Source organism: Populus nigra, chromosome 1 (assembly GCF_951802175.1).
Source record: "Populus nigra chromosome 1, ddPopNigr1.1, whole genome shotgun sequence".
NCBI classification, from domain to species: domain Eukaryota; kingdom Viridiplantae; phylum Streptophyta; class Magnoliopsida; order Malpighiales; family Salicaceae; genus Populus; species Populus nigra.
In genome coordinates, this window is record NC_084852.1 from 35,287,623 (window position 1) to 35,304,305 (window position 16,683).

Consider the following 16,683-nt stretch of genomic DNA (forward strand, 5'->3'; position numbering starts at 1 on the left):
GTGTGTAATATGACCAATAAGGTTAATACAAACTAAGATCCATATTTAATATTATGTTAGACCCTAAAGATTATTAGTAATCTTTATTTGTGCCCTTATAACTCTTGTCTATTGCCGAAGGATTATGAATGATTCAATCTGCAGGGATAGTATTAGAAAAACAAGTCAAGTAGAAGTTGAAGGAATCGAGAAAAGAGAAAGATCATTTTGGTATTATTATATTAACTTGTATTCATTGGTCGACCAATTATATTTGTTTTTGTGATAAGACATAATTATAAATACATAAAGTATAATAAATGAAATCATAAGAAATAAAAGATGTGATAAATGATCTAAGGTACTACATATTGCATCTACTTTATGTCTTATTATTAGAGAAGCTATATACTCCTAACAAATGTATAGCAACTAAGCTCTTAAAGTATGCCTTGATCACACAATCTATTTGTCAAAGTATGAATTTTTCAAAATTAATGAGAGAGCTGATCCCATCATGTGTGAGTGGGAGATGAAGAAAAAAATGGTTTTGAGTCACCCATGATGGGTCAACCCAATCCATATCAATATTATTTATATTACTAAGGAAATATAGGAGAAAATGATGAAAAGTTACATTCTAACAATAAATATATTTCACTTTTATAAATTTATTTGTTAACAGTAACAGACAATAATTGGAAAGTAAGAGAGACGATAGAAAGAATTAATAATACAAGAAAAAGAATATATTATCTTTCAAAAGATGAGAAGTGACTCTTGATCAATTCATAAAAGAATTGATTCTGCAAAAGTTTGATTCTTTATTTTTTAATATGATTACGCTAAATTAGTGATACAAGTTTCCTGACACATATTTGTTTTCTCCTTTTCTGCAAATTGTTTTTCCAACATTTTATATAGCTAGCGTTTCTCGAACCCTTTTCATATCTAATATCTCTATTATTTTGTACCAAGGATGTTTGTTGGGAAAATTTAAAGAGATACCAGTCTGTTGTACTTCCTATGATATTTTCAGCTGCTACAGCTTTTACTCTCATGATGTGGTAGATTAGACAAATTGGTATGTAGAGTTTAACAGGAAAAAAGTTGCGCGACCTTTATGGCCATTTGATTCTTGGACATGTGAAATAGCTCTTCTTTGTAACCCGTTAGGCTGGACCACTCTGGTCTACGAGCCAACTCCTGAGGTCATAACCATGAACGTATCTAGAAAGATTTTAGAGACAGATTGTATCGAGCAAAGTAGCAGAAGGGAATCCTTAGCAACTCAAAAAAGGAACAATGCATAGCATAGTTCATCATCAAAGCTGGTCCTGAGAAAGATGAAGATAGAGTAAATAGATTTTGTACAGTTTATGCTAGTTCAGGTCAGTTGAGATTTAAGTGTAATCAAGCAGGTGGCTGTAGTTTTCTTCTTGTAATTCTCGTACCTACAGCAAGAATGATGTAGTAGGAAATTCTGCCCTTCTCATTAAGCAAATATTGTGTTGGAAAAGACTAGAAAGAAGGCGATGCAACAAATCGGACTAGATGACAAACAAGGCATCACAATGCGTTTCTAATCATGTTGCATGAACAAATAAAAAACAATTTAATGCTCGATAACGGTCCACAATTTGTTTATAAATTATTCTTTGGACACCACCATTAGGTAGGAAATCAAAGACCATGCATGTAACCATCTAGGTGGTGGCCTAGTGGTAAAAGCTTGGGACTAAGGGGTTTGCTCCCTCTTAGGTCTCAGGTTCAAACCCTATGGCTGCTCATATGATGGCCACTGGAGGCTTACATGGTCGTTAACTTCAGGGCCCGTGGGATTAGTCGAGGTGCGCGCAAGCTGGCCCGGACACCCACGATAATCAAAAAAAAAAAAAAAAAAAAAAAAAAAAAAGACCATGCATGTAAATTTTCTAACAACAAAGGCGATACCACAAGTTCAGCTCTAAAATCAATCCAATATAATTTTAAAAAATATAATTTAATTAGTCAGGTTTTAAGTTTGTTTTTTAAAGATTACTAGTTCGAGAACCATAAACTTTAGAGCTACTGGAAGTTGATCTGATCATTAACTTTAAAATCTTAAAAAATTAATTAAGATATACGTAAACAGGCCTAGATATATATTAAAAAAATATATTATAATAATCAGTCCTAGGCTGTATCTTAGGCTGTATCTTGAAGACCAAACGTGTCGATATTGTCATGGCATAGACGCATGGTATGCTGGAATGTTTACCAATTTGAAATATACGGCAACAATTTGGAATTTGGATTCATATTCATTAGAAACACTGGCTTACATACTCATCCTGCAAAGCTTGGAAAGGATGTAGATGTCAGCTTTGCGACCCTTAAATGAAAATTTGATGATGAAAAAGAAAAGGAAAAGAGTTTACTACCCTTGTAAAAAAAGAGAGAGAGAAAGGAATGTGATGTTATCGTTCAGAGCAAAAAGATTGATATTGTGACTCACATGCATCTTTTGTCTATCATGGAGTCCCGTCAGGCATGCGTAGCATTTCATAATCACATTTATCATTATTATTTTATTTTTTTGTCTTTACACCACCCTTCCATTGACAACAAATCTAAGAACCAGCGGCCAAAACTTCCAAGTTTTTATATGCTTCTTTTAACGTTGTAAATGGCTATCCACGGTTTCTTCATTTCCATTTTACAGTGGCATTATGGCCAAGTTGGCATCTAACGATTAACGTGGAAGGAAAAAAAAAACAAAGAAAATCAGTCCAAAAAACGCCTACCCCAAGAAAGAAAGGAGCCCACACACAACATAAAGTGTTCCAAATTCATGAATCATCATGCAGAAGCCACACACAGTACTCTGGATCGAGCGTTACTCTCCCCCTGAGCAATTATTAATAGCAACTACACTATAATTTACAGCACTAAAATCAAGAGAGAAGCAAGTTTACACACTTTCATGACAAAACAGAACTTATTAAGGCTCGTCCATTTCAAGGAATCGGCTCATCCATTCCATGTTCAAAGTATCTTCATCGGTGAAATCAAAGAGATCGTCTATATTAAAATTTACATTTGAGCCTTCTTCACTTCCATTATGTGGCTTATTATCTTCTTTCAACTCCAAACTGATCTCTATAGTCTTTTTCTCAATTTTCTGGCATTCTCTATTTGAAGCTTCAATCTGTTTCTCTTTTTTGTTTATTTTCTTGCTCAAATGAGAATTCCAGTAGTTCTTGATCTCATTATCTGTTCGACCCGGTAATCTTCCGGCAATCAGTGACCACCTAAACAAACGAAGGGAAAATAAAATTAACCTTGAAAATGTTTTTCTTGAACTAAAACTGACCAAGGAGCTAAATATATATGTTCATGAACCAAATAAAGAAAAAAAAATACCATCTCCCCAGAAAAGGTACTGCTAAGCAAGAGTAATAATTAAAGCAATTGGGAGTGTATAACTATTTGCCGTTGATGTTTGGATAACAATAATTACCTGTTTCCTAGTAGTTTATGAAGCCTAAGTATGAGGTCCTCTTCTTGGTCAGATATATTGCCTCTCTTGATGTTTGGTCTTAAATAATTCAACCATCTTAGCCTGCAACTCTTACCACACCTATTGAGAGCTGCGAAAATTCAAAGACACATCAAGCTTGAATTAGATCACAATACAGAGCACACATAATTCAACTTGGGTCGTAAGCTGTTTATTTCCTTTGTAAGAAAAAATAAAATAAAATAAACAACCAAGTATGTACATGTATTACCTGCTTTGGATGCGATTGTCCTCCATCTTTTGGCACCATGATTTGCAATAACCTCAGCCAGTTTCCTGTCTTCTTCAGCTGTCCATGCTCCCTTGTTGGGCATGGTTTCCACGGGCTTTACCGACTCTTTCTTCATAGTAGCCATTAATACGCTTGTCTTTTTCTGCGAGTGTGTGTTAGAGAAGAGAGACGAGGAGGAGAAAAGGGGAAGGTGGTCACTTCTCTGGGTTGCTGTTTCGGTCAGTACTACTGTGAATCTAACATTCCAAGTGGGGAGAAGGCACTCAACTACCACTTATTTATATTTTGTTCGTGCGAGACAACGAGGTGTACGTAGTTCGTGATTAATAAAAAAATAAAAGTAAGGAACTATGGGTATTGATCATGGCCTTCATGATTGCTGTAAAGTTTTTTCGAGTTACTACAAAGGCTGCTGGAGAGAAAAAGATTTTAGATTTATTATTGGAAAATGACCTCCTTTGTATTTTTTACTAAATTATGTGCACATCCACTTTAAGTGACATGTGGACAATATTTCTAGTCTTCAATTTAATAAAAGATTTCAAAAAGTATAATATATTTGTCTGTTATATTTTATAAAATAAAAATTATTTTTTTAATAAAATATACTTATAAGTGTAAAGTATCCAAGATCTCATTTCTCAACATATATAAAAAATAAAAAATATATATTTTTAAAATATTTTAAAAGCTTCATTTATAATTTTGCTCAAGATTCATATTCATCTAAAAATCAGCTCTTATTATTGTCCTCTATTATGATGCGGGTTAGATTATTTTTAACATAAAAAATATTTAGGCTTTACTAATATTTTTTTAGTAGAAAAAAAAATTAAAACCATGTAAGGATAGATTCAATGTGACCCCGCCAACTTGACGGGTCCAAAAGTAACTCAAATAACAGATAAAAATATAGTTTAACTCAAAATAAATATTCAAGATGATATTTTTTTAAACAAATTAAGACGATAGCATATTAGATTGATTCGAGTCAACCTAAGTTAACTTATCAATCCACATGTTGGGTCATAAGACCATAAAAAGCCTCATAGAAAGCAATTCATGAGGTCTAATTTTTAATAAATTTAATATTAAATGATAGAATTAAAAAAAATTGATTAAAAAAATAAAAAAATAATCCAAGTGAACTCATGTTATAAGATCAAGATAACTGAATAGAAACCAAATTAAAAAAAATTATAAAACTTAATCTCTAATAAAAATAATGTTGAAGGACATAATTGAAATTGAAAAATTGATTAAAAAATACATAAAAAAAACAACTCGAATCAACTCAGATTAATAGTTAAACTCGTGACCCAAGTCATAAGATTGAAATAATATCATATAAAGCAAACCGAAGCAAATAACATAATTTAATTCTCAATCAATCTAATATTAGAGGATAAAACTAAGAAAAAAAAAAGTCAACTAGAAATTAAAATAAAAATCTCAAGTAAATTGGTTAAATTGTGATCTAAATCATGAGATTTGGATAACCTCATAAAAAATAAATAAAAATATTAAAAAATAAAAATAAAAATAAAAATATTATTTAAAATGAATAGAAATGTGAGGAGGGGTAAAAAAAAGTCCCCTCCTCTTTTAGTTTTTTTGTTTTTTTAATATAATTTAATTTTAATATTTGGAAATTCATAAAGGTAAAATGAAAGGAGAGAGTAACATGGAGGGGTAAAAACGTCTTACAGATCCGATGGCTGTAATAAAAGTCATCATCTACATATGTTAGGGGAGGCTGTCATCTAGTGGCTGTGGATGGTAAATCTTTAATTGACCACCGTTTCTTTTTCGCAATTTGGTCATTAAAAGGACTAATCTGATGACAGAAGGGTAGATGATTAAGCATATCCAAGTAGTAGTTTTAAACGAAGTTCTTTGCAATATTGCCATGCGTTGAAGGTAAGAAGGACACCAAAATTACAAGCATTTTCCATTTTCCACAGACGAATCCCAGAGCCGTCTGTAATCCTGCATGGCTATACAACTTCTCAGAGCAATCTCCCTTAACATGCTCGGAATCATGTCATCTGGCTGATCAAGCATGAACGGATATCTCTGATTCCACAGCCACCGGTACCTCTCTGCTAAACTTAGCCAGTGCTGCATAATTAAGAATCGATGAGACCTGCTCTGCTGCATTGCATAAGCAAGCACCTGCATCTGCAAATAACAGCAATAATATCCAGACAAGAAAAAGCAATTTGTTTTGTTTTAAGGATTAGGTGAAAAGAGAGGAGCTGACACTGTTTCGACAGTGTACAGCGACAATTTTCTGAAAAAAGCTCAACACATGACTCGCGAGGTACAAGTGAAAAATAAAATATGAAAAATAAAAGTTAGGGAATATTGTGATTAAAGCTAAAGCAGACAAAATCTTCTGACAGATTAGTCTGCTAAAGGCCAAGCGGAGAAACTCTTGGTTGCAATGTAATTCAACAGTGGGGACTGCCTTCATATTGGCCAAGATTTTTGTGTTGATTAAGACATGGATTTGTTAAAGATTAGGTCCCTTAAACAAGGAGAAATTGTACGTGGACTAAAAGCCAATCTTATTGCCTTTTTAAGATTTTTTATTATACCAATTAGTGTGTAATAATGGCCGGACTTTTTATTCTTCTTCATTTTATTTAAATAAGAAGATATATAGGTTAATTTTGATGGAAATCGCGCTTGAACACCGTTTGTCAACATGGTTGCACCGTGATTTCGGTAAAATTTGAATTCCTTGTTTTAAATTAATTTTTTTTAATGTATTTGAATTGTTTGGTGTGTTTGGTGTTAAAAATAAATTTTTAAAAATATAAAAAGTATTATTTTAATATATTTATAATAATAAAATATTATTAAAAACAACTTCTAACACCGTACCTAACACTCCCTTGGTCTCCTCGGTTTGGTCATCCAAAACTATAAAATCCGTTCTAGAAATTCTACCCCTCACCAAAACTATATGGCTCCTAGGTTTGTGTGTGCGTTCATGTGAAGACACATGAACGATTTCATAGACAATAGCTGCATAGGCTGTCATAATGAACCCTGGATCCAGAAATTGATGACTGAAAATATTGCAAATATACCATGGCTTGATGGGCTGGACAAAATGATTCAGCAATATTACAATCGATACCTCCTAGCTAGCCTCGCACTACATTTTTCATTTATTTTCCTCCAAGGCCCAATCGAAAGAAATTGCTGCGAGATCTACTTAGCCTTCAAAAGGTTTTTTAGCCCAATCGTTCCTTGTGGCAGCTTCAACCTTTTACTCTCAACTTGAAAAACAATCCGGCAAAAATTTAAACTTGTTTAAGAAAATTAAAAACACAAGAATATGGTCTTGAATAAATTGATTTAACAACTCCATTATTCAAGCACCTAATTAAATATGGTCTTGAATTAGATTTCATAGCTATAATTTCAAGACTCTTGCAATCTATTTGAACAACAAGGCTTCATCCGAATGACTTTTTTTTTCCTAGCTGCATTTAAAATTAAAATTAACTCAATGCAATGAACCATAAATTGAACACACTATTTATTCTCTAACGTAATACTTAATATTATGGGGCTATTACTAGCGCAGGTAGCGATATTGTTGCAGCAGAAATCAATGTTGTGTTATTCTTATAATCATCGTGAATTACTATAGGAAATTTACAATGATTTTTTTTTAATTGCTCAAAGTTTTTTAATTTTATTTTTTTTATGTTTGGTTGATGTGGGATTCCTTATGGTTTGCTTCTGTTGGCTTCGCATGGGATTCTCGCGGTGTCGGGAAAAGAATATAGTATTCAATTGGTGCTAAGTTTGAGACAAAAAAACAAATGTTATTCTATTAATTTAAAATAATTAAAGCTTTAGGAATGAAATAAAAACTTTCTAATTCATGGACTGATTTGAAAACAAAAGGAAAAAAAAATTAAAAACATTGTTGGCTTGTGTAAACGAATGAGAAAGGTTGCCATATTTTGAAGGCGCATACGATGTCCACTAACAATCGATTTCACCTGTCCTTTATGTCATCTGAATCGTCTCGCTATAGTCTACCTCCACGTGTAACCATAGTTTTGAAATCTGACCTGGTCGTCGACCTGGTCTAACGTCTTGGGTTAGATGGGTCGACCCGGGTCAACAAAAAAAAATCCTTGAATTCAAAGTAGAACAAACAAATTCAAACGAATAACACACAAACACGGTTAACGAACAACCAGCTTGAATTCGGGATTGCAGAAGCAACAGAACAAACACACAAACATAGTTGCACTACTAAGTCATCTTCTTTGTCAAGCAATTCAAACGAACATAAAGAAGACAAATGAGATAGTTAACTAAAATGAAGCTTACAAAGAAATAAATCAAGAAAAAAATAATCCTTTATTCAATTCCAGAAATAACAATGAGAAAAGAAAAGAATAGCGGTCAAGTTGCAGAAAAGAAAAGAACAGAAAAAGTGAGAAACATATATGTGGGTGTGAGAATAAGGAAGAATCGATGCCATTGTTATAGTAAAGAGGTACAAGTTCAAAACAAATAGCGATCAAGGATTTGAAACAGCGGCACAAAAGAAAGAAAAGAGAGAGTGAAAGAAAAAAGAAACAAATAACAACAGCTCATCTAATCTTATTCGCAGATTTGAAACAGTGATCAAGGATTAAAGAGTCTTCTGCTCCTCTGCTCTTTTTCGCAACTGAAATAGGTTTAAGGATTTCTTTAATTAGGTTTGAAATTAATTAGGTCTTTTGCAGTGCTCGTTCAATTGACAATTCTTCTCATTTTGGCCTTTTAACTGTAAAAGGCTAAAATGACGTCGTTTCTGTCATATATATAAGGCCGAATCTCACCCGGGTTGACCGGGTTCCGGGTCGACTCGCCAGGTCGACTGGTCTCACCGGGCCAATTTCCAAGCTTTTTTTGCTTAGACCTGACCCGGCCCCAGGACCGGGTCGGCCGGGTCCTAGGTCGACCCGTCGGGCCGGGCCAAATTTCAAAACTATGCGTGTAACTCATGTAGTTTCAAGAGCACTTGTTTGGCTTCGATGAATCATTCCTCTTTTCTTCATTTTCCTCTCTCTTTTCTCTCCTCTCACCTTGATTTCCGCACATGTATTCTCCAAAAAACCAAAATGGGTTACCACAAAACTTTTCTGTCAAATTTGATCATTGTTTTTATTATTGTTATTTTTACAAACCATTTTTCTCAACTTCATCCTTTAATATTGAATTTATTGAGAATTAGAGTTTGTAATTTTCTTACTATCTATGGCGTAATCCTGGTCTCATGACTCATTTTGCAAGTTTGTTGGGTTGACCCAAGTTTGATCAAGTCTTTTTTATTATTATTTTTCAAATAATTTTTTTTCAATTTCAACCACTAATATTAGGTTGGTTTGGAATTGAGCGTCACAATTGTTTTTCATGATTTCTCATCTATGAGTTAATTCCAATCTTCTTATCTGAGTCTCAAGTTTAAAAGGTTGACCTACATTGACTTTTCATCATTCGACATTGAGTTGATTGGTTATTAAAATTCATATTTTTTTTATTTCCTTTCATTGATGTTATCCTAGTCACATGACACGGGTCACGAGTTTGACAGGTTAACTCGAATTGTCTTTTTTTAAATAAATTATTTTTTTTTCAATTTCATCCTCTAACATTGAGTTGATTGAGAATTGATCTTTGTAATTTCTTTTAGTATTCTTTCTTCGAGGTTATCCCGTTCTCAAGACTTATATCGCAGGTTCATAGGGTTGACTCAAGTCTTTTTTTAATATAATTTTTTCTTTAATTTCATCATCCAATATTGGTTTAATTGGGATTTATATGTGGAAATTTTTTAAATTTGTTTTCCAAGGTTTTACATTGTTCTCATGATCCGTATCATTACAAGTTTGATGAGATAACTTTGGTTGACACGTGTTTTTTTTCTTCTTCTTTTTTAAAATTTATTAAATTTTTTTTTTCAATTTAATCTTCCAACATTAGATTAGTTAGGAATTGGACTTTGTTAAATCTTTTTATTTTTTTTTCCTCTAGAGTTATCTTATTCTCATAACTTGTGAAACAAGTTCAACTGATTTACTCGGGTTGACTCAAATCACTTTTTTTATCCTTTTTTAATTTTTTACTCCAACAATTGTTGTTTGAAATTTGGGTTTTATGATTTTTTTTATTTTCTTTCTATGGGGTTATTGTAGTATCATGAATTGAGTCGTGAATTTTGCATTTTAATAAGGGTTACCCTAGTCAATTCAGTATGTTGTCATCTCCAACATAATATGTCATTGTCACAGTATTTAAACAAGATGTCTTATTTCATGATTAAAATATTTTTCTTACTAGGACACATTAGCAACACATTTATTTTTATTTTTAAGTTTATAAAAATTGATCAAACCCACAACATAGTGTGATCCATAAATTCGATAAAATATACTAAATGGTTGGGAAAATCATTGAAACAATCTATAGTGACACGAAAATATTGATTTCATCCTCAAGCTTTTATTTTTTAATTATTGTCTTCGATGCTCAAATTAGTGACAAATTTCTTAAAACTTGTAAAGGAAAGAAATAATTTAATAAAAGAGGATAAAAGTATAAATCAAGGAGAAGTTTTATGGGCAATCTCTAATACCCTAGAAAAAGTTATGTTTAGTCTATATACTTTTATTTTTCTTCCTTTTCAGTCCCTTTAGTTTCTATAATTTTAATTTTGGCCTCAATTTTAATTTTCTTAATATTTTAGCCCCTTGAGTTTGAGAGAAGATAAAGAAATTCATCTGAAAATAAAAAAGGTGAACGAAATTTGTTGGCTCGCCATAAATTAGCAACATTTGAAAATTGTAGATCAAGGTTGAGAGATGTTTTGTTTATTTAATTTTGTGTTTTTAGGCCTTTTGAGGTTTTTTTAGGTTCTATAATTGTTTAATATGTGTTTCTAGATGAAAATAAGTTGAAAAATAGATTTTTAGGCAAAACAATCACTTTTAATTTTCCACTCACCACCATGGTGGCCAGATTCCAATCTTGTGAAGGACCTGACCCTTAAAAAAAATGAAAAAAGGGTCAAGCATGCTTAGGTTTCTTTAAAGGCCTAAGTGAGCTAGGCTAATTAGGTCCACATGCCATTTTTATTTTTCCTTGATTTTGTTATTGATTTTTATCTTAAAAATCCTATAACATTTGGCTAATTTTTAATTAAACTTTATAATTTACTTATGTTTGCTTTTTATATGTTTATTACGGTCTCAAATAAACATCCCGACATTTGATTGGTGCTCAATTTTATGAGTGTCAATTTTTTTGTAATATATTTAAATAAAAAATAGTTTAAAAAATAAAATTATTAAACACAGTGAAGTCTATAACCTGATTGCAGGTATAGAGGGTTAACTTGGGTTAATTAGAAATTGAGCTTTATAATTTGTTATAGTTCGCTTTCTATTGGGTCCTCTCATTCTTAAACAAATGTCTCAACTTTGAGTTGGTATTCGATTTTGTGAGCGTTTATTTTTTTCATCATATAATTAAATAAAAAATATTAAAAAAATATTAAATCTAGTGAAGTTCATGACCCGAATTGCAAGTTTGGTAGGTTAACTTGGTCTTATAAAAAATAAACTTCATAATTTGTTTCGGTTCGCTTTCTATTGAGTTATCACATTGTCAAACAAACATCCCATATTGGGCGGATGCTCGATTTTGTTAGCGTCTATTTTTTATTACATAATTCAATAAAAAAAATTCTTAAACTCAATGGAGTTTATGACTCAGATTGGTGGTTTGGAGGGTTAACTTGGGTTAATTGAAAATTGAACTTTATAATTTATTATAGTCTATTTTCTATGAGACTATCTCGTTCTAAAAATATCTCAACTTTGGATTGATGCTCGATTTAGTGAACGTCTATTTTTATCATATAATTAAATAAAAAATGTTAAAAAATAATTTATTAAACCCAATAAAGTTCTTGACTCGAATCAGAGGTTTGATGGGTTAATTTGAGATTATTGAAAATAGAATCCATAATTTATTTAAGTTTTTTTTCTATGAGATTATCGCATTCTCAAACAAACATCTCTCATTGGGTTGACGCTTGATTTGGTGAGCATCTATTTTTTTCATTATATAATTAATTAAAAAAATTATTAAACCCAGTGAAGTCATGGGTTTGGTTGGTTTAGCTAAAAGCCTAAATTGATTCAATATGTCATTGTCTCAATATTTACAAAGAAGATATCATATTGAAAAAAGATTTAATGTTAAACCATGTTTTTGCATGTCGTTTGGGCTACTTTAGATCTGTCATGTGATTGGATCATGTTGAGGCAACTTTCAAATTGTTTAATTTGAAACCAGGTTAGACAAAAAGTCAAGTCATATAGTTTCAAGGTTAGGATCGAGTTTAATGAAACTTGCCAGCAATTCCTTGTGACCTGAACATTGTTTTTTAACGTTAAAAAAATATTAATTTGACCTGCAATGTTACGCAATCTAGTTGTCTAGTTTAACATCTATAAAGAAATTTACTCATCTATTAAATAAATAACATAGAATTTAATGGAGAAAAAAACCTTAAATATCCCTCACATTATTCTTATAAGTTGTTTTATTTGTTTATACTTCTTTTTTAGGGAAACTTTATCTTAATTTGACTAAAACTTAAAATAAAAAAAACAAAAAAAGCCCTTAAACATTTTTCACTTGTTATTTCAAAATGTAATTATTAAATTACCCACACATCGTGATGGGTTCATTGTAATTTTTGTAAATCATCTAAATTTTTTATTAGATATTTATTATTGAGTAATTTATAATTTCCACTTACATATAACATATATTATGTTAGGATGAATGAGAAATTATGTCTATGAAATATCTATTTAAAAAAAAGTGAATAGAAAATCAGTGAATCAACTATTATGACAGCAAATAAAATTCATAAAAGTTACTCTTTATAAGATGGAGGTAAAAATTTTAACAAGAAATTAAAAAAAAATAAAAGAAAATGGTTTTGAAGAGGCAAGAGTTGTTTTGAATGTTAAAAATCTTTTGGAATATAGACAACTCTAATAGTTAATTTAAAGTTATTTTATTTAAAAATAAATTATTATTATTATTTTATTTTAACAAACACAATTCTTTATTTTAAAAAGACATAACTTTATTTTAAAAATAGATTTTTAACAGAAATAATTTCTCATCAACCCTAAAAATTAGTGATAGTGGAAGTGATGATTAAAAAGCTAGCACCCTTAAGAAAATACTTTAAGAATTATTTGGAGTAAAAATGTAAGGAAATAGATATAGAGGACCTAATAGTATGGTTGAGGATTGAGAAAAACAATCAAGTTTCTAAAAAAGAACTATGGTAGAACACACTCACAAGACCACTAGTGGAAGTAACAAAAGACTTGAAAGGACCAGTTTTGTATATGATAAACAAGGACACCATGCTAAGGATTTTCATCATTTTAAAGCAAAAAAATATGCAAGCCAGCATGATTGAGAACATTGATGGAGAATTTATATAACTTGATACAATTGTGTCATAAGTGAACTTGATAGACAATCCTAAATAATGATGGATTGATGTTATAGTCTTTTATCATATATGTTTCAACATGAAATGTTTTTCTAAATATGTAACAATTAATGATGGATAGTAGCTATCCATAAGCAACCACGTGCAAGATCCTAGGCCATGAAAGGGTGGTGCTAAAGATGACTTTTAGGAAAGAATTAACCTCGAACAAAGTGGTTCATGCTTCTAATCATAGTTTTTAAACCCACCCGGTCCAAGGCCCGGATTTCAGGTTTTGACCAGGTCACCGGGTGGCCCAGGTCAATTTTATTTTTTTTAAAATCAAAACGACGTCGTTTTGATTTTAAAAAAAAGAGTCAACAAGTTGAAACCGGTTTTTGACCTGGTCTTGTCAAGTCGCTAGATCACCCCGGGTTTTGCCTTTCTCTAGTTTTTTCTTAAATCCAGCCTGGTTCCAGCCCTGGGTCGACCCATCGAGTCGGGCCGGGTTTCAAAACTATGCTTCTGACATATATTATAGTTTAGTTTCTAGCTCGATGTTAAGCAAGATTGTGTTTAGAAAGTTTATGGGCAATGGATAATTATGTGATGGGCTATTAAGCTTAATGTTATTTATTATACGTAAAAATAAAAAGATTGATTAAGCTTTTTCTTTTATTTATTTAGTTGATTTTGTAATATATAACATAGTAGATAAGGTAATATTAATTTAAAAAGTTTTTTTAAAATGTAACATTGATTTACTCTTAAAACTTCATGGAGTTGAGAACATGATTAATATTATTTTTTATGAGTTTTATTATGAGCATGGCATAACCCATCAAACCACGACTTCTTATTCATTATAATAAAATAATATTGTTGAATGCAAAAATTAAACAATGAAAGAAATGATGAATGCTATGTTAATAAGTTCAAAATTATCTCAGAACCGATAGGGAGCTATTTTATCAAATACCTAAGAAGAGGATGAACAATACACCATTTGAGTTATGAAAAGGTAAAAGACCATCTAATAAATAGAATAAAGTATATGGATGTTTAGCTAAAGTTATGATTCCATCATAAAAAAAAAAACTTAAAATAAGACTTAAAACAATTGATTGCATATTCATAGGAAAGTTTAACAACAATGTTGCTCATTCTTTTCTTATGCATAAGTCAAATGCTTTTTATATTCATATCAATATTATAATTAAATCCATGAATGCATGATTTTTTTTTTAAATAAAAATTCCAAGATAACTTTACTCAGAGCTCTGTTAATACTTTTTATGGCTATTAATATAAAAATTTTTTTAGGATGTTAAATTTTTGACAATGCTTGTTCTTAAAGAAAAAAAAATCTCTTTAAAGCTCTTTTAACCCCCCCTTTTAAAGTTGTCATAATAAAATCATCTTCAAGATATCAATTTTTTATAAGGTTTATTTATAAGGTAATTCTCTTAAAAGTCTTATTAATACCATTTTTAAGGTTGTCATAAAAAAAATTTCTCTTTAAGATTTCATTCTTTGATGAAACTTATTTTTTAAGAGGGAACTCTCTTTAGAGTCCTCCCAACACCTTTTTTAGGGCTATTATCTTGAAATATTTTTAAGGATTTTAGTCTTTGTCAAGGTTTATTCTAAAAAAGAAATTCTTTTTAGATCCTCTTAACACATTTTCATGAATTGTCATCCTAAAATTCACTTTATAATGTAAGCTTTTAACAAGACTTATTCTCAATAGAAAACTTTTTTCAATACCCTTTTCAAGGTTGACATAATAAAAAAAAATTACAATAAATATCTTCAACACAAAGTTATATCAAAAGACAAATCTTTCTAAAGTCTTCTCAAGTGTATATAATACAAAACTCACCTTATGGTACCCCTTCCAAAAATTTAATATAGGGTTTAACGTTACATATCCCTTTTAATTGTTTGCTAATTTCACTTTTATCAAAGGGGTTTATTTTTCATTACTTTCCTAAACATCTACTAGTTTCACCCTTGTCAAATGTATACTTTTCCCAACTTTTTTACAAGTTTGGTAGTTTCGTGTTTATCAATTAGTATATTTTTCCCACCTTTTGATGGTATGCTAGTTTAACCCCTATCAAATATCGACCTTTTCAAACCATCTTAATAGTATGTTAATTTAACCACTACCAATGGATTAATTACTCCTAATCCTTTTAAAAATATGCCAGGTAGAGGTTTTTAAAAAAAACAAAATTGCAAAGAATGCTTCTAAGATACATGATGCCATTTTCTATCTCCAAAGGATAACATGTAATAGGGTCATGGATTTTTCATTCATTTAATATAAAGGAGATGCTCTTAAGTAGCATGACATCCCTTTTTTTCTTTTCTTTTTTATGCTGAAAAGTCTTTATGAAAAGGGATTTATAAGTTGCATGACCCCTTTTTCTATGTTAAAAAACCTCACTTAAGGGATTGTAAATTTTTCATTCATGTAAATTCCAAGGCTACACTTAAATCAAAGGCAATGCATGATGCCTTTTTTTAATTAAAAAATGCCATTATGCAATGAATATGAATTTTCCATTCATGTAAATTCCAAGGTTAGTCTTGAATCAAAGGTAATACATGACACCCTTCTTTGTTAAAAAAACTCCCATATACAAGGAGAATATTAAACCCTTTTGTGAAACCTTATAACAATATCTTAAGTAACTCTCAAAAGATTATTATATTTTTAATAATCTCAACAGTACTTTAACCAATGTCATTCCCTCAAATAAGTTATTCTTTAAATATAAGCATCACATAAAAATCCTAAATTATTATGGTTAAAAGGGTGGTATTAAAAAAAATGATACTCTTTTGAACAAGGGGTTAAAAAAGAAGGGTTCATCACTCATACCCCCTTTTAAAATCTACAATGGATCATTCATTATATCCCCTTTATAAATTACTCACAAATGATCATCCCTTCTACACCCCCTATAAATTTTATGAGATATTCACCATACCTCTCCTTTTAAATTCTAAATAATGAGTTATTTAGTATACCTCTCTTTATAAACTCTAACAAAGGGATCATCTTTAAAAAGATTCTACAATGACTTATTACTCACCCTTCCTTTATAAATACTAGCAAAGGGTCCCTTATAACTTTTAATAAGGAAGTACCTATTGTACCACCATTAATTTTCTCCTAACTTTTGAACCCTCTATTAAAAAAGACTAATCTCTCAACCCCACACTCCTAACCATATATACCCATCCTAGTAAAGGAGGTGAATGATCTTATTGGGGCTTTCTAAAAAATATATGAATTTAAAGAATTTCATGGGTGTAAAAGTTCCAATGAATTTAAAGATTACAAAGGTATCAAAA

The 16,683-nt window shown here is 30.7% G+C and overlaps 1 protein-coding gene across 1 annotated transcript; it reads right to left on the reverse strand.

The window, feature by feature from the left end:
- Window positions 1–2,786: 2,786 nt before the first annotated feature.
- LOC133701744 (transcription factor MYB114-like) lies at window positions 2,787–4,087 on the reverse strand. The gene is made up of 3 exons (XM_062125810.1): window positions 3,753–4,087; window positions 3,482–3,611; window positions 2,787–3,272 (listed from the first exon to the last, which is right to left on the reverse strand). Exons 1-3 carry the CDS (start codon window positions 3,895–3,897, stop codon window positions 2,963–2,965), a joined length of 585 nt encoding a protein of 194 aa, XP_061981794.1. The 5' UTR covers window positions 3,898–4,087; the 3' UTR covers window positions 2,787–2,962.
- Between the last annotated feature and the right edge of the window lie 12,596 nt (window positions 4,088–16,683).